We start from the raw sequence: 22548 nt of genomic DNA, 5'->3' as shown, positions 1-22548 counted from the left end.
AAAAAAATGGCTACTAAAACATTTACATGTACAAGATGTAAAACAGAACAATGGATTACAATTACAATATTTTTCTATCACATTAGTCAAAATTAGAGGACTCCAAAAGGACTCTCTTGCTGACATTTTGCTGAAACTATCATTATATTTCTAACGGAGGGAGCGCTGGTGACCCAGTGGCAAAAAAAGCTGCACTGCAATCTCAAAGACACATGGTTTGAATCCACCAGCTACTCTGTGGGAGAAGGATAGGCAATCTCCTCCTGTGCAATTTACTGTCTCTGAAAAACCACTGGAAAGTCAGCTATGTATCGGTTCTGACTTGAGGGTATACAACAACAACAATGCAAATGTGATTCGGGATAAGCTTTTTGTTGAGTTTGGCAGCAACATAAGCCTAAAAAGAGCGGTTCATATCCTATGATGCACTGGCTCCCCTCATAGAAATTATTCTGAGAAAAATGTCAAGAGTTACATTTAAAGCTTAATTCAGTGTTGATTATGATTGTGAAAATCCTGAAACAATGTAATTATCCAATAATGAGCAAATTATGATACATACATAATGAAACACATTATAACAATAGGAAGTATACAATGGGAAAACATGATAAATAAAAGTGAAAACACAATATATAGAATTTATATAGTATATATTTCTGTGTTAAAAAAATACAAACTTAAACATCTGCATAGAAAAAAAATCTGTAAGAATACACACCATAAAGCTCATAGTAGCCACTGGTTGGAATCTTAAATCTTTGGCTTATTTTCTAAAAGAAAATATACTTTCAGAAAATAAATACTACTCGGAAATTTAAAAGATTTTTTAAAAAATTACTTTCACTTAGTTTCCCTTATTCTAGAAATGGAAACAACCTAGATTTCTGTGTCTCCTTCAACTCCCACATTCAATCTCTGTTAATTCCACTTAGCATTAGAAATGTCTGTCCAAATCAGCATTTCCTCTTTCATTTCCATAATTCACACCCATGTTTTTCCTAATGAGTTCAAGGGATCTAGTCTATTTCAGCAAAATGGCCACATCTCACCCTCATCAAACCACATACTATACCAATCCTCCACTCCCCAAAACCAAACCCCTCACCTTTCCGTCCACTCTGACTCACCCTGAACCACCCTGAACCTATGAAGACGGAATATTACTGCTCTACCGATTTTCCAAGGCTGTAAATCTTTATGGAAGCTGACTGCCACATTTTTCAACCCATGAGAGTCTGATGGGTTCAAACTGCTTACCTTCTGGTTAACAGCAAACGCGTAATCACTATGCCACCAGAAGTCTTACTCCTCACCCCAAAACACACCAGGGGCTTTCACATCTCTTAATCTTGGAACACTTGGTTGTTCTTAGTACACACTCTCTCCCTTTCGTCTTTCTAATCCGATACATAGTTCCAGATTCACTTCTGATAGCATTTACTGGGTGTAGCTTCTCAACACTCTGCAAGAAATAAGTATAGTTTCCAAACCAATCTTCCAACGATAGTCTGAAATCTCTTCACATTTATCACTCTGTATTTTAACGAAAACCTAACTTCTCCACTGCATGGCATGGGTGATTTTGTTTTCCATGTCGTGAAACCCTGTTGGATGAATGAACATAAAGGGCATGAATGCAAGGCGTATAGACAGAGGTCTGGGGTTGCTTCGTCAAGATGGCAGAAACGCCTTAAAAATACTACCTGCCACACAAAAGCATTCACTTTAAGAGACTCGAGTCAGAAGAACCGGCTACACCTAACTCGACAGTAAAGGACAAAAGACTTGAATCTAGACGCTGAGATGTCCCAGCACTAACCACTCACAACAGATCCCTGCACAAAGATTTCAAACCATGTTCGAACACTGGCACCTGCTGCCATCATTCGGCCGACCACGCCTCAGCCGTGAACAGTAACCCGAGGCACTTCTGGATCTGGCCCCAAAACACCAATGAAGGATGAGGAGAATAGTCCAGATGCACGATTCGGCCCCACCCTAGGCATATGAAGCCCCCCCCGGCAGCGCTTCCTTCCCAAGGAACGATGTAGGTGGAGGGCGCTGGCAACTCGGTCAGGGCTGGGGATCCTGGGAGCGCCCGAGGCACAGGCCGCTCGGTTCCAGGGCGCTGCAGGCTACACCTGTCAGCATGCACTTAACCTTAGGCCCAAACACCACCGGGGGTCCCGGGCAGAGGCCGGCGCGAGCGCGTCAGCCGCCCTCTTGTCCCTGGCTCGACTCCACCCCTTCCCTCCTCACTGCCTTCCCCTAGCCTTTCTCCTAAACAAAGGCAATGCACATCCACCGCCATTTCCCCTTACCTCAAAAACCACCTCTTCGTCAAAGTCCGGTGTCATCCTTCTCCGCCATGCCACCCGCCTCAGCACGATGGGAAATGAAGGCAGGAGACCTGACAGGACCGTCGCGTCGGCGGCTGTCTGTTCCGTGGGTCCTGAAAACTACAGTTCCCAGATGCCTTGCAGCGGCACGCCTCCTTTTCATAGGAGCAGAGGTTGAATGTGTGGGTGGGAGCGGAATGAAATATAAGCACTTTGATTGGAAGAAAATAGGGCGTCTGTGTGCTCTTTACCATTGCGACTAATAGGGGGCGCCTGGAACACTGATTTCCCCCCCCCCCCCCCCCCCGAGAGGGGCACGCGCGAGCAGAACCTCGGTGCGCGCCGCTGGTGCTCGTGCCCGCGTCTGGCCGTCCGCCCGGAGCTCCGCGGAGCGGCGCTCGTGCACGTCCGCCCGCCCGCCGCTGGCGGCTCGCGCCCAAGAGCGCTGCTGGGTCCCTGGAGCCCGCCGCTTCCTTTGTGCCGGGACTTGGGGTTGGAAAGCGAGCGCTGCGGAGGCTTTTCTCCTCTGCCCTATCACTGGGAACAATGAACTGAAAAGGAGAACATGGATTGAGGGGTTCCGAGCCGGGAAGTGAGCCTCTCGGGGGAATTATGACTTCTGCCGCCGGTAAGTGACGGCGCTCGCGCTGCCGTTGGAAAAAAGTTTGTAAGAAGTGTTGCGTGTCTTCAAGCTTTCGAGAAACTTTCTCCTCTGGGTGGGTGAATCGTGTGTCTGTACTGTACCTTTCCGGAGGACCTAAACGGATGGGGCGTGCTGCCGGATTTACTCGTCCCTTCCTGCCAGGAGAAGCTGCTTGGAAAGCCGAGTGGGTCCCCTGGGACCTCCCTTCACTGGGAGGCTTGTGTGGGGGGCGCTTTGCGCCAGGTGAAACGCGACGTGGAAAAGGCGTTTGTTGTTCTCTCCTCAAATGTGAACCTCTGTGCCTGTGCGTGTGAAAAGAACTTCGCTTTCCCATGTTAAGAATCAGTTATTCTAGGAAAGTGCTCTCAGTGTGTTCAACTCGGAGACTCTCTGGGAGTCTCTGTAAACCTCGGGTAGACGGAGAGCTCCTGTCCCTTCTTTCGATGAAGTGGTGTTTGGACATTTGTACTCTTGTTCTGTTGGTTTTACCAGCTACGTGAAAAAATGAGCAATAGAATTGCCGATATCAATTGTATACCAATTTCGTCCGCATTTCATACATTTCCACCTGGTTTGGGTAAACAAAGCACAATTTTCTGCCTGGCTCCTGCAGTCTTTTCCCCTTAGGCAAATGACAAAGCCTGTGTTTACCTTTGTGTGGATTTTGAGCAATTCTGGTCATTTGAAAGGAAGAATTTATTTTCTAAAATGATTTCCGAAGAGGTTTAAAGAACATAGGTTAATTTTAAAACCAGATCTTAATGAGTTAATCAGAGGTAATTTTTTACCTTATTTTTAAAACCATTTTTGTTACTTTTGAAAGAAATAAGCTTTCCTTAGTAATAGTTTAAAGCTACTTCTCAAAAGTTACTTCTAGAATCAGAACCTAAGTATCAGATTAAATTTTCTTTGCTTTTCCTGGCATTTGTTTAAAATTCCTGCAACTTGAAACTGTCAAACAGCACTCTAAATGCTCTGATTTGGATACTTTCTAAAACCTAAATGTATTTGAGTATTGCATTGCTAGGTGTAATCAGATTTCTATTAGCAAGGCATGAAGTTAGCCAATAGGCATAAGAAAGCGAAGAGTGAAGTGTTTCCGTAAAAGATGTTGATCTCGCTTTCTCAAAAAGTTGCAAATAGAGATACCATTTGACCCAGCAATTCCACTACTGGGCATATACCCTAAAGAGACCATAACTGGCACCCAAGTAGATATATGCATACCCATGTTTATTGCGGCTTTGTTTACAATAGCGAGGAGTTGGAAACAACCCAAATGCCCATCAACAAACGAATGGGTAGAGAAGCTGTGGTATATTCGCACAATGGAATATTATGCTGCATTGAAAAACAAGGAACTCATGCAATATTATTCAAAATGGGTGACCCTGGAGGACATTATGCTGAGTGAGCTATCTCAGTCAAAAAGGGACAAATGCTATATGGTGCCACTGTTGTAGAATGAGGCTGACATCGGAATGGGGGTAAGACTGAGCAAAACTGGATGAAATATGTTTACGGCATTGATGTCTTTGGGGGAGAGAATATTTTAATTTTTAGGGCATTATGTTTATCGTAAGAGTGGATTATATTTGGGGGTTGGAGGATGTGTGTGGGGGATTGTGTACCAATGAGGGAGTTTTTCTTTTGCGTTTGAAGGAGAGGAGCAAACGGGGTGGGGGGGGGCGAGGAGAGGGGTGCAACAATGAATGAATGGAATTCCAAAATCTCTGTAGGTGTTCATTGAAATGAAAAATAAAGAAATTTTTAAAAAAATGTTGATCTGTCCTTTTTTAAAAATTATTTTTTATGTTCCTAAATGAGATATCTATTACACACCTTTGAATTTACTTGGTAAACACTCATTTTCTTAACAAAGTAAGGCTTTCTACTGACTTTAGGGGAGTTATTTTCTCCCCAAATTTCTGTACCTTATTTTTAAGTTTTCTGAAGAAAACTGCTGAATAATCTTAAGTAATTTGTTTCTAGTAATTGGGAATTTTAAAAAAATCTACAACCAATGTTAGTTCTTCCATTCTCCATGTACAAAATGAATTGAAAATATTAATTCCTTCTCTGTATCAGGTTTCCTGTTCATTCTCAACAATTTATAATGAACATATTCAGAAGTACTTAATTTGACCCTTAAATTTGTAAACCTTATTTCTAGGGTCGAGTTTGCAAGTTTTAGGATTTTGTTATTTGAATTACTCTAGAACAATGCAAACTATTTTTATATTTTATCAACTTTAGAATTAAAGAACACCACAGACATTTTTGTGGTATTTAAAAGAGGGACACTTCCTGTGTTTAGCTGAGTTAGTTGGTTTTTAGCATGGCTCTCTTGGAAGCATTAACTGCTTTTTTTGCTCACCCATCTGTTGGGATTTACTAATGTTCTTTCTTGGTCTATATGGGGAACATGGAAGAGAACTGATGTTATCCAAGTTGTAAGTATCCCAAGGAACTTTGCTCTGTTCCTCGTCCCTCCACCTCCAACTCTTGCCCCATCTGTGACTCTTGGGTCTTAGTAGAGATACTAGAACTCTTCTAAGCAGTATGTGGAAATGGAGGGATATTGATAACTTTTATGTTTTATTTCTTTTTTCAGCATGTATGGGTCACTATCTTATTAATTTGGGGCTGATCCAGGAGGCTGGAAGGCATACAGGTGAGCAGTAGCCACCTGTGTGTAACAGATGACGATTATGTTTAGAATAGTAAAATGGTAATAGTGCTTCAGTTTCTTACCTTATTTTCCCCTGGAGCCAAACAGCTGTATAAATATAAGATTTGCTACTTTGCTTTAAGACTCTTTGGGTCTGACTGTTGATACAGTATTAAGATCCAGAGGGGCTGGATTCCTTTCCAAACATCATGCACTTATTTCAAGAGTTTAACATTTGAGCAGACCATAATATAATTTGCTTGTTATTTTTCGAGTTTTGTGTTTCTTTCAAAGTAAAAGGGGAACATAAGATTTCTGATATTGCAGGACTAGTGACTTAAGTTGAGCCCTTGTTCCCACTAAAAAATGAAGGGTTTAATCAATAATCCTATTGAAGTTGATTCCTGCTAACTTTTCATAATATTATTCTACATTAAAATGGGTATTGGTTTTTTTAAAAAAGAAATTTCCTGTTGCTGAGACATATTAAAGATTTGAGTATGTGGCAACTTCAACTATTTACAGGAATACAGCAGCTCCTGGAGCTTGCCTTCTAGTGGTAGAAACTCATGCTGAAGAAAAATGATGCTTCAGAGAGAGGACTGATTTCTTGCCTTCCATTGAAGAGGCCCAATTTACTTCCCAGCTAGGCACCTCATGTGTAACCGCCAATTATTGGAGGCTTTCTTGTTCCCCTAATACTTAACAGTTTCTAGAGGAGCTTCCAGGGTAAAGCAAATGAGGAAGCAACTTAAGGATTGCTAGGGTCCATTCCCCAAGTAATCATGGGGATGGCACAGAGCCAGGCAATATTTCATTCCATTGTGCCTGAGTCAGGAGCTGACACAAGACACCTAGCAACAAAGTAGCTAGAGGCTAGAGAATATAGACTAGATTCTTTTGAAAGAAGTTATCTCAAGAGTTACTTATAATCTGTGAATCATTTTGAATCATATGGGTTTGAGAGAGGATCTGACTCCTCCATTTACAAGTAGGGAAACTAAAGCTGTAATATTTGCTACAAAGACACAATTAGGTTAAATCCCCTGCCCCTCAGTTACTAGTTTTTTAAAAATAGTTTGTCTGGTAATGGTAAGCCCATGTTGTTTAATTCTGTAACCATTGAGGGCTTTAGGTATGTCATGCTGTGCTTTGTTTATTTGAAATTAATACCTGCATAACACTGATATGTGAGTGAACTGCTGACATACTGTTGAGAGAAAAGGGACTTGTGTATCTTGGATGTTACCTTACCTAGAAGACAATTGAAAGAAAAAGGTAAAATGAGGTTTAGAAAGTTAAAAAGTACATGTTTAACTAAGGATCAAATTGAATTAGGTAAACAGCCCTGAAGCTCTAACAAAACTGTCAGGTAATTCTCTGTCATGTCAGTTTTGACTCATAATGACCCTCCATTGGGTTTTTGAGGCTGTAAATCGTAACAGGAGGAGATGGATCTTCTTTTGCCCCACAGATTTATATAGTAAAAGATTACTCTGATTAGGTGGATTTATGTTGCTGGCTATTTCAATTCTTCCCAAACCCCCAAAAGAAAGATGTTGTGAGAGTGGTTATAGAAGTAAACTCAACATGACAATCAGTCATTTTTTATTATCTTTAGTATGCTGGGTGCAGGGATGGTTGGGAAGCAGCACAAGGCATTAATATTTCTCTCAAGATTTAACCTAGTAAATTAAGAGTTTAATTTGATAGACCTTTACTGACTTTTTTTTTTTAACTGATTTTCTACCTTTTCCCCCTACCTTAAAACAAACAAAATTTAAATAACATGCTATTGAATATACCATCTGAAACTGTATGGCTTTGGGACTCAATATAATTTTGAAAAAAACCCCTAGTAAATCCTGTGAAAACTAGAACCTGTATTAATGTGGAAATGTGTCAGTGAAGGAATGGCTTATGTATTTTCCACCAAAAGAAGCAATAGAAAAATGTTAAGACAGCATCCTATCTAAGATGGAAAAATTTAGGTAGCCTGGAAAAACAAAGCAGTCCTGTTAAGTTCAGCTCTCACAGGTTTTACTGAAGTTCATTCTCTTATTTCTGACAATTTTCTATCCAGAAATTGGGCACAAAGGTATCTTCTGTCATGTAACATGCACACTTAGTATTGGGGGTTCAGGAAATTCTTCCTTGTTTTTTAAAGGGAAGTAGATCACCCTCCTTTTTAAAAAATAAAACAAAACCCAGTTCCACATAGTATCTTCCAGAGTATTGTGACTCATTTCCTTTGTATAAAAAAAAAAAATCCCTTCAAATTAAATATCAGAATTTCTGTATATTCAAGTAATTAAACAATATTCAGCAATCTTTTGAAACAGATGTTGTTGTGCTGTGCCATCAAGTCACCTCCAGCTCAGCAACCTCATGTACAAAAGCTCTAAAGCCATCTCTGTCCTGAGCCAGCTCCATGCCCTAGTTACTGTATCAGTTCATCTCATCTAGGGTTTTCCTCTCCTGTGCTGTCCCTCAACCCTTTAGAGCTTTGGTCCCTCCTGGCCATGTGCCAAAAAAAATGTGAGATGGAGCTTCAAAATCCTAGCCTCCAAGAAGAAACTTGGTTTCACTCTCTCAAAGACAGACCTATTTGTTTTCTTGGTGATATCATGGCATGTTCAAGACTCTTCTCCAGCATCACAACTTGAAGACATCAATTCTTCTTCTGCCATCCTTAGTCATTATCCAGTACTCTGATGTATAATTGTGAAGACCATGGCCTGGATCAGGCACACCTTAGTCTCTAGACCTACAATATTGCTTCTCAGCGCTATAGAGAAGTCCCTGACCTCAGATTTACCTAATGCAAATCATCTTTTGATTTCCTGACTAATGGTGCCAAGAGTGTTAATTGTGGAGCCAACCAAGCTGTAATTGTTAACAACCTCAATCCATTGTGGTGCTGCCAATTGGCCTAGTGGTGAGAATTGTGAAACAGTTAGTTTTGAAAAGTATTTCTTTTTTTTCCTAGTAAATTGATATTTATTAAATCTAGGAGCTCTGGTGACTTAGTAGTAAAGATTTACGCTGCCAGTGCAAAAGTGTATGGTTCAAATACACCAGTTGCTCCATAGGAGAAAGATGATGGGTAGTCAGCTCCTGTGCAGTTAACTGCCTCTGAAAACCCACTGGAGGGTCAGCTATCAATGGATTCAAAATCAATGGCACACAACCACAACAGATCCTGTTGAAATAGCTAGTATAAATTGCTAGTTCATCTAGATGTTACAAAAGACAGACAAAAGTATAAAAGAAAATGTTGCTGAGGCCAGGTCTCTTTGGGAGGCAAGACACGATCTTAAGTGACAGTGTAGGTGGAAGAACCTTTTTATTGTCCCATTCTCCTGGGTTAAACTTTTGATAGGTTTCGGCAGATGTACCTTATGCACAGCCGCTGTTCATCTGTCAGTGGAGACTAGCACGTGGCTACGCTCCTGGACAGATCAGCAGAGCTTTCAGACTAAAATGAAGTACGAAGGAACATAGGGATCCCTAACCAGTCATGGGGATGGTACAGGACCTGGCAGGATTGTATTCCACTGTGTATGCATTGGCCACCACTGCACAGGGCTGCTATCAAGACCAAAATGGCTGTAGAGTAAAAAGGATCAGTTCCCCTGAAGAAGTAGCTCACGAGTCATAATCTCAGAATCTTACTGAGCAGGGGCCAGTTCTGTGCAAGTCCAGCATAATATACATAGGTGTTTATTAAATATATTGTTATGTACTGTCAGCTTTAGTTTGCTCAGATCCACAGTCAACACTTTTGGCACCAGCAGCCAGGAAATCAAAAAACGTATTGCGATGGGAAAGTCTGCTGTTAGGGACCTCTCTAAAGTACTCAAGAGCAACGGTGTCTCTCTGGAGACTAAGGTGCACCTGATACAGGCAATCACTTGTTATGCATCAGAGAGTTGGACAATGACTAGGGAAGATAGAAGGAGAATTGATGCCTTTGAGCTGTGGTACTGGAGAAGAGTATTGAATGTACCATGGACTGCCAAGAAAACAAACAGATATAACCTAGAGAGGGTTAAACCAGGCTGCTCCTTGGAGACAAGGATTCTGGGGCTTCGTCTGACATACTTTGGACATGTTGTAAGGAGAGTCAGGTCTTTAGAGAGGGATATCATTCTGGGTAGAGTAGAGGGACAGCGCAGGAGGGGAAGACCCTCTATGAGGTGGATTGATTCAGCGACTGGGGTAATTGGGATGGGTGTGTCAGGGGCAATGTGATTGGCACAGGATAGAGCAGGGTTTAGGGCTGTTGTACATAGAGTCGCTAGGAGTCACAAATGACTCGATGGCACATAACAACAACAACAACTGTCATCCAAGACGCTGGGCTGTACGAGGAGGAATGTGGCATCAGGATTGGTGGAAGAATCATCAACAACCTGCGTTAGGCAAATGAGATAACCCTGCTTGCTGAAACTGAGGACTTGAAGTGCTTGCTGTAGAAAGTTAAGGCCTGCCGTTTCCTATATGGACTGAAGCTCAACATCAAGAAAACAAAGATTCTCACCACTGGGCCAGTTGGCAGCATCATTACGGATGGTGAAGAGATTGAGATAATTAACAGTTTTAGTTTACTTGGCTCCACAGTCAACACTCTTGGTAACAGCAGCAGAAAGTAAAGAGACGAATTGCATTGGGAAAGTCAGCTGTGAGGGACCTCTCAGGAGTAGTGAAGAGCAACGATGTCAGGCTGGAGACTAGGGTGCGCCTGATCCAGGCTATAATCTTTGCAGTTACGTGCTATGCATCAGAGAGTTGGACAGTAATCCCTATCAATAGGGATGATAGAGAGTTGATGCCTTTGAGCTGTGGTGCTGGAGAAGAGTGTTGAATATACTATGGACTGCTAGGAGAACAAACAGGTTTGTCCCAGAGAGGGTGAAGCCAGAATGCTCCCTGGAGTCAGGGATCTTGAAGCTTCATCTGACATACTTTGGGCATGTTGCAAGGAGGGACTGGTCCTTGGAGAGGGACATCATGTTTGGCAGAGTGGAGGGGCAGTGAAGGAGAGAAGACTTTTGATGAGATGGATCAATTCTGTGACTGGAGTGGTGGGAATGAAATGGCTATGTTGGCACAGAATAGTATGGAGTTTAGAGTTCTTGTACATAGGGTCGCTATGAGTTGCAAGCGACTCGATGGCACAACAACAACAACAACAACTGTCAAGTTGGAACCAATCATAATTGACCCTCCAGTGGGTTTTCAGAGCCACTAAATCGCACAGGAGGAGATTGCCCATCTTCCTCTTGAAAAGTAACTGGTAGATTTGAACTGCCTGCCTTTGAGATGGCAGTGCAATGCCTTACCACTAAGCCACCAGGGTTCCTCCTTAAATATCATACTTTAGATATAATTTTGAGGAAGAATTGTTTGGTGCTCATCTTTTAGATAAATAAGGAGCTTTGAGGGCCTGGAGGTAAAGAGTTGTACTGCCAACGCAAAGGCAGGTGGCTTGCATTGCCAGCTGCTGCGAAGGAGACTCATGGGCGTCCTTTCTCCCATGCAGTTTATAGTCTCTGAAGAGGCGGCATGAGGGTTGGGGGCAGAGTGCGGGGAGAGGAGGTCAGGTAAGAGTTGGTTCCTACTTGACAACAATGAGTTTTTGTTTTGTATTTAAATAAATGAGAAAGGTGGTTAGTAATTAATAATACACAGCAGAATTATTAGTGGAATGTCCCAAATATGCAGACACTCAGGATGGATTCCCTGAGTTTCTGATGGCTTAGATTTAGGGTGGGATCTGGACTTGGACTTAATTAATAAAAGTGAACAGTGAGGAGGTGGGTACCAATTTTATAATAGACCTCAAATAAGGTAACAAAATTCCTTTTCCATCCTAAAGTTGATGAGGGAGTTCATTGGCTTAGTGATTAAGGAGATGCACTGGCAAGCAAAAGGCACAAAGTTTGAATCCACCAGCTACTCTTTCTCCAGGGGAGAAAGATGGACAGTCTTCTCACGTGTGATTAATTGCCTCTGAAAAACTGTTGAAGGGTCAGCTATGAGTCACAACATAACAACATCAAAGTGGGTAAGATTTCTGTTTTTCACTTTGAAGATTGTTATGGAAGTCTAATATTGAGGCAAACAGCTGACTGAAACAACTCGGTAGGATTGCACAGTGGTAGAAAAGGAAACAGTGATTAAACCACTAACCAAAGGTTGGACTCATCAGCAGTTACCAAAAAACATGACAGTTTGTTTTTGTAAAGATTTCAACCTTGTAAACTCACTGGGAAGTTTCTTTTCTGGCAGTAGGGCTGCTCTGAGTTGGAGTTGGTGGCGTTGGGTTAGGATGGGCTGTAGGGTCACTCAGAGTCATTGAGTCAGCAGTCTCTCATGGGATCCTGTGAACTACTGAAAGAACAAGCAGATGGGTCCCTTACTTTGAGCATGTTGCTGAAAGGGGAGTCTCCTTGGGGAAGGAAAGGTATAAGGTCAGTGAAAGAGGAAGACCTTTAATGAGATGGATTGACACAGTGACTGCAACAGTGGAACTCAAGTGGTCAGAGATGGGGAGGATGGTGCAGGATAGGACAGGGTTCAGATCTGTTGTTCATAGGGTTGCTATGAGTCATATGACTCAAGGGCATGTAACATTGATGTATATATTACTGTGGCCTAGTCCATTGGGAGTTGCACTTCTAGCCTAAAGGTGACATCCCTCTGATGGTTCAAATACACCAGTGGCACTGGGGTAGAAAGATGAACAGTCTCCTCCAGTGCCATTTACAGCCTCCACATTCCGGCAGAGGGTCAGCTATGAGTTGGTTCCAACTCAGTGGCAATGAGAAAGGTAGGAAACTTCTCTTATTAATATGAGAATCTTGATGTTGTATTTGCATTTAACTTAAGCAAATGAAACTCTCACCAATCAGTGACTATGCTGAAGTACTCCTTAATGATTTCATTTAGAGACAATGAAGATAAGGTTATTTGTTCCAATGTTGAAGGAAAACAGAACTGTATTGCACTTATTATAAAAACACACTATGCTAGACATGGAGAAATTGAAGAGCAAGAGTAATACTGACTGTAGATAATGTAGCATCATTTTACCTCTAGGGGCAATTTAGTTGGAGAACATATGGAGTTGGAGTGTTCCTTGGAGGTAAAGATGATAATGCTTCTTTTCACATACTTTGAGCACATTGCTGGGAGACACTATTTCTTGGGGAGGGATACCATGCTTGGGAAGGTGGAGGGACAGTCAAAGAGAAGATGACCCTCAACCAAATGGATTGACACAGTGACTAGAGCAATGGGCTCAAGTGCATTAAGAGATTGTGAGCTTGGCATAAGATGGGACAGGGTTCAGATCTGTTGTTCATCATGTCAGGGTCACTCACTTTGGTGGCACCTAACAACAACAACAGCAGCAGTAGTGATTCAGTAGCAGAATTATCTACTTCTTCTGAGAGATAAATGTTTGATACTTGACCGAGCCCAAATTCAGCCACCGCTTGTCTGTCATTGGAGGCTTATGTGTGATAAGGAATTGCACTGTCAACCCAAAGGCATGAGATTTGAATTCACCAACTGCTGCACAGGAGAAAGATGGGCAGTCTCCTCTCATACTGTTTGCTGCCTCTGAAAACCCCCTGGAGGGTCAACTGTGAGTTGGTTCTGATGTGATGCCAATGAACAGAACTTCAAGACTAAGACAAACTAGGAAAAAAGGCCTGGCAGTCTACTTCTGGATAATCAGCCAGTGAAAACCCTGTGGATTACAATAGTTCGATTAAAAACTGATTGTGAGGGTGGTATGAGACAGAGCAACATTTTGTTCCATTGTATATGGTGTCTCTATAAGTTGCACCTGACTCAGTGACAGTGAACATGATGTAACAATAAAAATTCTAATAGACATCAGACCAAGTTCAAGACATCAGGCCATCACTATCAAGGAAAAACACCTAGGAACCTGGAATTCCATCATACTTTTTTGTTATAGATTGATATATTCCTCCTGCCTGTCCCTAAATGTGCTTTGTAAATAGGTTTTTATTTGGTTTCAGCTTAGTTTTAGATGAATGGTTATCATTTCATTTGGGAATTTTGTGGTTGTTAAGAGGCTGCATTGGTTTAAAACACAGTGAGTATGTTTTAAGCTGTTCCTTGAATATTGAAAGAACAAGTTAGGACAGAGACGGGAAGAGGGATGGCAGAAGATGACTGCAGTGTGGCCACCTGAAGATCTTGGGCAGCCAAGGCTGCCTTGTGTAGTCAGCACAAAAGGAAAACCCCTGCCGAGAGCTAGCACCTGATTTTGGAATCTAGCTTCCTAAACTCTTGAGTTCTCATGGTCTAGTGGATATAGAGTTGTGTGACCATCCAAAGCGCAGTTCTTTTTATTAAAAATGCCGACACTATTTACTAGTTGTTGTTATAGGTGTCATCAAATTGAGGGTGACTCATAGCGACCCAAAGAAGGGTGGATCTGAATCCTGTCCTATCCTGTGCCATCCTTACAATCAAGCCCATTGCTGCATTCACTGTGACAGTCTACCTGATCGAGGCTCTTCCTCTCTTTCTCCATCATCCCTTTGCCTTTTCAAGCATGATATCCATCTCTAATGAAAAGCCTCTCCTAGCAACATTGCCTGAAGTATGTGAGGTGAAGTTCTATCATCTTTGCCTCCAAGGAGCACGCTGGCTGCCCTTTCTCCAAGATACATCTGTTCTTTTGGCAGTTCATGGATGTTCAGTAGTCTTCTGTAGCACCACAGTTCAAAGGCACCAATTCTTCTGTCATCCTTCTTCATTGTCCACCTCTCAGATGCTCAGCAAGTGATTGAAAAAGTCTGAGTTAGCCAGTATTTTCGATAACTAAAATACTACTAAAAGCAAAATGCTGTGAAACACAATCTTATATGCCCTCTTCTGGTCTGGTTATTTTGCCATCAGATGATTTATATTTGTATATACACACATATATTTTTTTTTCTCTTCTAGAGATTAAGAAGCCACCGGTGGCACCCAAGCCAAAGTTTGCAATGTCAAATAATAAGCCTGCTCCTCCACCTGTCGCTCCTAAGCCTGACGTTGTGATTTCTAGTTCCGCACGGTCAACAAAGAAGCCCAAGCCAGCCATAGCCCCCAAACCCAAAGTTCTAAAGGACTCACCTGCTCAAGACCTTAGACCATCACCATCAAGGAAAAATGCTGTGAACCAGGAAGAACACAAACAGAAAGGACCCGCAAACCCTGATGACTGTAATGGTAAAACTGTAGGGGGCCAGAGCAGCAGTGCTCTTTTACCTCCCTGCACCTGCGGCTCTGAGTGTCTCCACAAGCTTGGGAATAGAGGGCATTTATGTGGAAAGCAGCTTATTATAGAGCCCCTGGAAATGTACAAAACCGTTGAAAATAGTAATATTGACGAGTTCTCTCTCAGTGTCAATACAAGGAATAAATGCGAGTCTCCTGGTGAAAAGGTAGAAAATGAGGGTGAAGTTGTTTTAAAGGCAGGCCTCCTAGAAGAGACCCCGAAAGATGTCTTATCACAAGGAATGTCACCTTTCCATTTAACACACAAGCACAGCACCACAGACACCCCAGAACTGAATGGTGGCTGCAGTTCAAACAAGCAGTTCACAGATGGATTAACTGACTCATTACAATCCTCGTCTAGCATTGAGAGAGCTCCTGAAAATCACCACCTATCACAACCTCCAAATGATGAATTTCAAAAAGTTGAAATGTGTCAGGACGGTGATGGAAAAAGCAGTAATTGCTGCCACCCATCTGAACAAGAAAATCTAGAAAATAGTAATGGCAACAATATTACCTGTTCAGGTGGAGTTAATAAGGAATCGGAAGTCAGTGACTTTGGCCCCTTGGAGATCCACTTAGTAACATATCACAAAAAATTCCCAACTCCCAAGCCCAGAAAGACACGCATTGCTCGTCTGATACGCCAAAGGTATATCGATGCCCCTAGTGCAAGTACTGAGGAGCCTCCTCATTCAGACACTAACCCTCCTTGCCTTACTGAAGACAGTTTTAAGAACAGCACAAGCAGTATTCTTCCTCAGAGCGCTTCATGTGACGAAGAGCAAGTGAATAAGGTGGAGCAAGGAAGTGAAAGTGAATTGAACCCGCATCCCGGCAGTGACAGAAAACATCTAGCTGGTTCCCAGAAAGCCGTGTGTTTTAAAACTTCTATTGAAAATGTGGCACCTTCGTTAGATACAGCCTCCAGTTTGAGTACTGACCTTAAGATAGTCGATGACTGTAGTTTGTCTCTTGATAGAGAACGTGAAACCAGTTTTTTAAGATGCAACACTCTGTCTATGAGCCTGCCGAACCACATCAAGTTAACATACAAAGAACATTTGCCCAGTGCATGTAACCTGGGACTGCCTACCCCTCAGCTGCAAAAGGAACCTCCAGTAAAGAATGAAAATTCTTTGAGAATCATCCCCAAAAAGCCTCAGAGGCACAGCTTGCCAGCTGCAGGGGTGCTTAAAAAGGCTGCATCTGAGGAGCTTGTAGAGAAAAGTTCTTATCCCTTAAATGAAGGGGAAAAGGCAGAGGAAAGTCTAGAAAGAATTCACCTTAAGCATGACTGTACCCCAAACCCTGGTATGTCTTCCTCCTTTGATGTACCCAAACAGACTTCAGAAAAGCCAGTGTGGAAATTACCTCATCCTATTTTACCCTTTTCAGGGAATCCGGAATCCTTAAAGTCTGTGAGGACGTCTTTGAGTGCTAGTCAGCCTGCACCTGCACTCACCAAGCCCAGAGCGAAGTCGCTCTCCGCAGTGGATGTGGAAAGGAGTACGAAGTCTTGCAAAGAACCTCCAAAGAAAAACTCTTTTAAGAAGTTGCTCAACCTGAAGTTGTCCGTCTGTTTCATGAAAAGTGACTTTCAGAAGTTTTGGTCCAAGAGCAGCCAACTTAGAGACACGACCACTGGCAAAAAGACTGAAAATGATTGGCATGGCTTATTGGTAGGAGAAGAAAAGAGGGGCAAACCTGTTAAAGCACATTCTGCTGATAACTACAGCCTGGAATCCCAAAAGAAGAAGAAGTCTCGGGGCCAGAGCAGCATTGCCAATGGTCCCAGAGCTGAGTCTTTGGATGACCAAATGCTCTCCAGGGAGACATCATCGCAGGACCCTTGCAAATCTGTGACGAGTATCAGTGCACCCGAGTATGAAAACATAAACTGTTATGCGAAGATACCGGAGTATGAGAACTTGCCATTTGTTATGGTTGTAGGGAAAACTCCAGAGTTTGAATCACGTAATTCCAGCAGTACGGAAGACACTTATGAAAATGTGTACGAGATACAAGACCCTTATGAAGCTTCTGCTCCTCAGCTGCAACTTGGGCCAACACTTCAGCATTGCAGGTAATATTTTACAGGTCAGACAAAGTACAATTTTTGTTGCAGTTAACTTTAAGCAACCCCCTGAGATAGGTACACCGAGGGAGAAATCACCTGCTAACAGTCTGGCTCTGTTAAATGCATATAAACAAGAAGAATCTATGTTCTTAGTTTCTAGATTAAGGCTTGCATTGACTATGATAAAGGATCTTTAGATTCATTTTAACTACTGTTGTTTTACAGATACCATAGACAGTATAGTTTTTAATTTGTTTGTGAGGGAGCAACCCTTTCTGAATTAGCTTCAACTACACATTAGATGCATGTGTAATTTACATATATGTGGGAAAAATATGTGTATTTGTGGTTATTTGTCTTACCTTAAAATTAGGTGGTAAAATGAACTCTTAGGCACTCTATTTTGAAAGAAATACTGGATATGGAATTTTTAACTGCAAAGTTCAACTTTCTTGTATCACGCAAATGGAAAGAGCATTTGCAGTGTAAACTTGGAGCAGGTAACTGATGTAATAGCTGATGGAGAGAATTTGAACTAGAAGTCATGTAGGTGCTGTGAGGAAGGTTAGGAATAGAGACGTATCAGACCCTCTGAAGCTCCAACTCAGGACTTACTGCAAGAAACCTGGGCCAGGAAATGGACCAATTCAATGATGTTTTATGGTTATTTTGGGGGTTTTGTTTTTGTTTGGCTTTTTTGTTTTTAAGTGTAAGAAATCTGTACAGTTATTGAAGTCCCTGCATTGTCTTTGTCAGGCAAAAACCTTTGAATTGACAGAAGTTAACGGTTCTTTGAGGATTAGTTAATCTATGTTTTGAAGCTAATTGCTAACATCTGGTGAATATAGGGGAAAATGCAGGAAACATAAAACCCGTTCTTTCTTTTTTAATTTTATATATCATTTTGTGTGCCTGCAACACATACCCCATCTCTCCATTGAAATTGTGCCCACTTTGACGGATAGATTAGCAACCTTTAGCTTCCTGAACCTTTCCAAATTACATAGTAGGAAGTGTTCATGTCTCTTCTGCCCTCCCAAAGCACTCTGATGTTCTTATAATCTCTGTCTCATTCTTTCACATGATGTGAGTATTTATTGGCAGGTTTGGTGTTGGTTTTGGTCTTCTGTCTTTATATCGTGCATGAGAATAAGCAAGGAGCTTGGTAGGCAATCAGTAAATGTTGATTTGGTGTATGAGCAAATGAATGAAAAAGAAGGAAAGCCACCCTCCAGCTGCTTCTTCCTTCATAGCCTCACACAGCCTTTAAATCATGTTTTAAGTGTTTTGACATCATCTGTAGGGAACTGTACTGCTAACTCGAAGACAGTGCTTCTCTGGCGGTTCAACATCACCAGTGCTCCAAAGCATAAAGATGGACCATCTCCTCCTTGGGTTTCTGAGGAATATCAATATTTATCAGAGACTCTCCATCTTTCTCCATGGTATGACTCTGTGGTATAGCTGGTAGAGTTAAGCAATCCAGCCTTTGTAATGGTTGCTATTGTTTTGTGCTGTAGAGTCGGAACCAGTTGATGGCTGACCCTCAAGCAGGTTTTCAGGGGCAGTAAATTGCACAGTTCTTCCCTATTTTTCTTCGATATAGCACCTGGTGGATTTCAACCATCTGCCTTTAGGTTTGCAGTGTAGCTCCTTACCACTAGGTCACCAGGATTCCCTAGGGCTGTGTTTCTAGTAGCAGCCCAGTTGTGCTCCCAACATTCCTTAACAGACTAATTGTTGTTGTTGTTGTTGATTTGGAACCAACTCATAGCTGACCCTCCAGCAGAGGTAGTAAATCATATGAGAGGAGATTTCCAATCCTTTTCCTGTAGAACAGTTGGTAGATTTGAACAGCCTGCCTTTGAGATTGCAGTGTAGCTTCTTAACCATTATGTCACTGGACTCATAGTTACTATTAAAATACTAAAGAAAATATTTTGAGGAAAATTGAATATGTAATATTGCCAAGCAAAATTTCAGTCAGTTCATCCAGCAAAATGAATTAGTTTAAGTTCCTTTTGCTTTCAGATATTCTCCTTGCATTTTTCTTTACCCACAGTTTCTCTTTCTTTCATGTACCTATAAAATGGTGCTTAATTGCATTACCTAATTTTCACATAGCTGATTTTTGTTTACATCCTCCTATTCTCTAAAAGTAACTAGACAAAAATCTCTTCCTGTGCATAGATATTCCAGTAGAGAATTAATGCTAAGATGTCTGTGTGTGTCTGTGTGTGTGTGTGTGTGTGTGTGTGTGTGTGTGTGTGTGTTGGGGAGTTTCTATATTTATGCTTGCTCTGCGATTTGTGGAGCAGTTTGGTGGTACTGTTCCTCCTGTAACAGTTTGGCACTATGCTGTGAAATACAAAATGACAGGTCAAAGCCATCCAGTGGTTCTGTGAAGGAAAGACATGCTTCCAGAAAGATTTCAGTCTGGAAAACCTTGTGGAACAGTTCTCCTTTGTCACATGGGGTCACTATAAGTTTAAACCAGTTTTACCTGACTGGTTTAACTAGCTTCAAACAACAAAAGCAGCCTCCTCCTTTCGGAATCCCCGGATGGTTAATATGCTCAGCTCCTAATTGAAAGTTTGGAGATTCAGGATTTCCCAGAGGTACCTTGGAAAGGTACCCATGGTGGACAGTGTTGGCTGGAGCTTCCCGGCTAAAATAAGCCTGGAAGCAGGAGCCGCATCCACTTCTGAAATGGCTTGCCTCTGGAAACTCTATGTATGAACAGTGCTCAGGCTGTTCGTTCATAGGGTCGCTATGAGTCGTCTACGACTTGACGGCATCTAACAACAACCACAACCTTGGAAGGAATGTCTGGCAGTCCACTTCTAGAAAATCAGGGATTGGAAACTTTAAAAAGAGTAAGGGAAGCATGAGTTGTACTGGGTCTAAAATCTGTTGCAATAGCTACACAGATCTCACAAAATCGTACTCAAAATTATGTGGTTTATTAGGAAAATTAATAGATTATAATTCAGATTGGCAACAAGATACAATTTCTCAGTCAGGACATCTTCTGAAGTGTGAACTCTGGCCCTTCAGCCTTCAGCTTTGTGTCTTCAGGCTGGTGTTACGAAATTCTCTTAGTACTGCCAATTTTGACATCCCTCCCTTCAACCTCTCCATTCCTCCAGCACGCCTGAGTGAATGAATGCCCCTGACTCTGACTCCATGGGCCAGCAGGCTCAGGTCAGCTCTGTCTCATGTTGGGTCACTAGTTCCTCACTGTGGCATCTGGTGTTCCTCTGCTGGTCTTGGTCTGAATAGCAAGGAAGTCTCTGGCCCCAAAGGACGAGCACCATATTCTCTACTTCTTTCTAGTAGTGAGATTTCCGGATTTCTACCACTGAATCTGCTCCATTTAAACTTGGTGGAATGGTAAAACTGGCCAGTCCTCTTGTGGAGAGATCCACAACAATTTTTTAAATACAATTTTATTTCATTGTGAGTTTAACAAACATTTAGAGAGAAGTTAGATTTTCATTCATTAATTGTTGCACATTTCACCCCCTTGCCCTCCCTTCTCCCTTCCCCAGTTCACTTTTTTAAAGAATATTCATTCATTGTTGCACAGTTACCTTCCTTCTTCCTCCTGCTCTCCGCCCCCCAACATCTTACTTACGTATTCCCACCCCACCTTGTGGCTAGGCAATGGCCTAGGAAAGCCAATTTGAACAGTAGGCCCAATGCACTGCCAAAACCCTTTGGAGAGCAGTTCTGTTCTAACAGACCTTAGGATCATCATGAGTAAGAGTCTATCTGGGGGCAGTGAGTTTTATAAATAGAAGATGTGTGGCAACTCTGCATAAAAAAATTTAACAATGTCATTTTTTTCCCTCCTAATAGTTCTATGTTCATTGTGTGTCTCTGTTACATTTTATTGATTCTCACTATATTTCAAATTTGTGTGTAATGCTTTTGTGAAGTTAATACTCTATAGTATAGTGTAAATATACATTTCATATGCATTGCTACAGTGTAAACATAATTTTTATATGCATTGAGAAACCAAAAATTCTTTATTGCAATATTATTTTTATTGTGGTGTAGAATGGAAGTCACAATATCTCCAGAATATTCTTATCATTCTTTTAGGGGTGTGTGTACGTGTCTTAAATAGGAATGAATTAATTTTACTTCTTTGTGAGTTGAGCAGGAACTGACCTCTAGCTGACACTCCAGTGAGTTTTTAGAGTCAGTAAGACTTAAGGGAGGAGATTGCCCATCTATCTGCAGAGCATTTGGTATATTTGAACTGCATGCTTTTGAGTTGGCAGCCCAACTACTTATCACTAAGTCATCAGAGCTCTCTCAGGCTTAAATAGTCAGAGTTTAATCTCTGACACAAGTTCTTCATGTCTGGGACTTTTATCTGGTATGCTTCTTACCGAATTAGGGGACTGCTGCAATCAGGGAGGTCATGCTGTCCTCAGGGGTGAACTGCACAGCCAGCCAGTGCAGCTGGATGACATTCAGAAGGAAGGTCCACTGGAGGCCACAGGAAAGCAAGGGCTGCTTTGGATAGGTTGCAGGCTGTCATGTAGGGAAGTTCTGCTTTGAAATTTAACTTTCTACAAAGATTTTTGTTAAGGTCTGGGGTAGGGAGTCCAGCACAAGCTTGAGATTCCTAAAATGTGCCAACTGAATCAAAAGCCTTCAGTTATAGGGTCAGACCAGTAGGATTGCCTGGTAGGTTTTTCCTGATATAAACAATATTGAATAGATGCTTTCCTGAGAAAGACATCTCAATACTCAAAAGCAGGACAAATGAGAAATTGCACATTTCAGGTGAACTAAGAGAGTAAGAGAAGACTTGAAAGCAGTTAATGATGAAGATCAAAGACAGTAGTATTGAATACAAATTACATCTCTACATCAAGAAAATAAAAATCCTCACCACTGGAGGACCAGAAGGCAGCATCATGAGATATGGACAAAAGATTGAAATTGCTAGTGATTTCATTTTACTTGGATCCACAGTCAGCACCTGTGTTGTTAGGTGCTGCCTACTCTGCAATGACACATAGTAACCCTATGAACAATAGATTTGAACCTTGCACTATCCTATCCTCCTCCTCATCTCTGATATACTCAAGTCCATTGTTATAGTCACTTTGTCAATCCATCTTGTTGAGGGTTATCTTCTCTTTTATTGGCACCATCCTCCCCCCTTTCCAAACATGATGTCTTTTTCCAATAAGCCCAAAGTATGTAAGACTAAGTTTCACCAGCCTTGACCTTCTCTGAGATATATTTGCTCCTTTGGCAGTCCATGAGGCATGCATTACTCTTCTACATCATAGCTCAAAGGCATCGATTCTAGCTTATTCATTGTCCAAATTTCAGATGCATAGAAATTAATTGTGGCTTGGATCATTCACACCTTAGTCTTTCAAGTGATATCCAGAGTTGCTTTTTTAGCAGCAGATCCTTCACAGCAGATTTTTTCAGTGCAGTACCTCTTCTGATTTATTTGCTCCTGGTA

At 41.8% G+C, this 22548-nt stretch overlaps 2 protein-coding genes across 2 annotated transcripts in view; one reads left to right on the top strand and one right to left on the bottom strand.

Moving 5' to 3' along the window:
* Nucleotides 1-2460, bottom strand: part of VEZT (vezatin, adherens junctions transmembrane protein) — a 133532-nt gene extending 131072 nt beyond the window's left edge. Inside the window, exon 1 of the mRNA XM_006888488.1 lies at nucleotides 2325-2460. Within this exon, the coding sequence (XP_006888550.1) occupies nucleotides 2325-2360 (36 nt within the window). The 5' untranslated portion in view covers nucleotides 2361-2460. The remainder of the gene's footprint in view (nucleotides 1-2324) is intronic.
* Nucleotides 2461-2954: 494 nt separating this feature from the next.
* FGD6 (FYVE, RhoGEF and PH domain containing 6) overlaps nucleotides 2955-22548 on the top strand; it is a 164278-nt gene continuing 144684 nt past the window's right edge. Inside the window, exons 1-3 of the mRNA XM_006888563.1 lie at nucleotides 2955-2970; nucleotides 5600-5659; nucleotides 14651-17054. Of these exons, the coding sequence (XP_006888625.1) occupies nucleotides 2955-2970; nucleotides 5600-5659; nucleotides 14651-17054 (2480 nt within the window). The remainder of the gene's footprint in view (nucleotides 2971-5599; nucleotides 5660-14650; nucleotides 17055-22548) is intronic.

Source organism: Elephantulus edwardii, unplaced genomic scaffold (genome assembly GCF_000299155.1).
Source record: "Elephantulus edwardii isolate Elephantulus edwardi_28Jun2011 unplaced genomic scaffold, EleEdw1.0 scaffold00068, whole genome shotgun sequence".
Taxonomy (NCBI): domain Eukaryota; kingdom Metazoa; phylum Chordata; class Mammalia; order Macroscelidea; family Macroscelididae; genus Elephantulus; species Elephantulus edwardii.
Note: the sequence above shows the minus strand (reverse complement) of the source record. Positions and strands in the feature narration are given on the sequence as shown.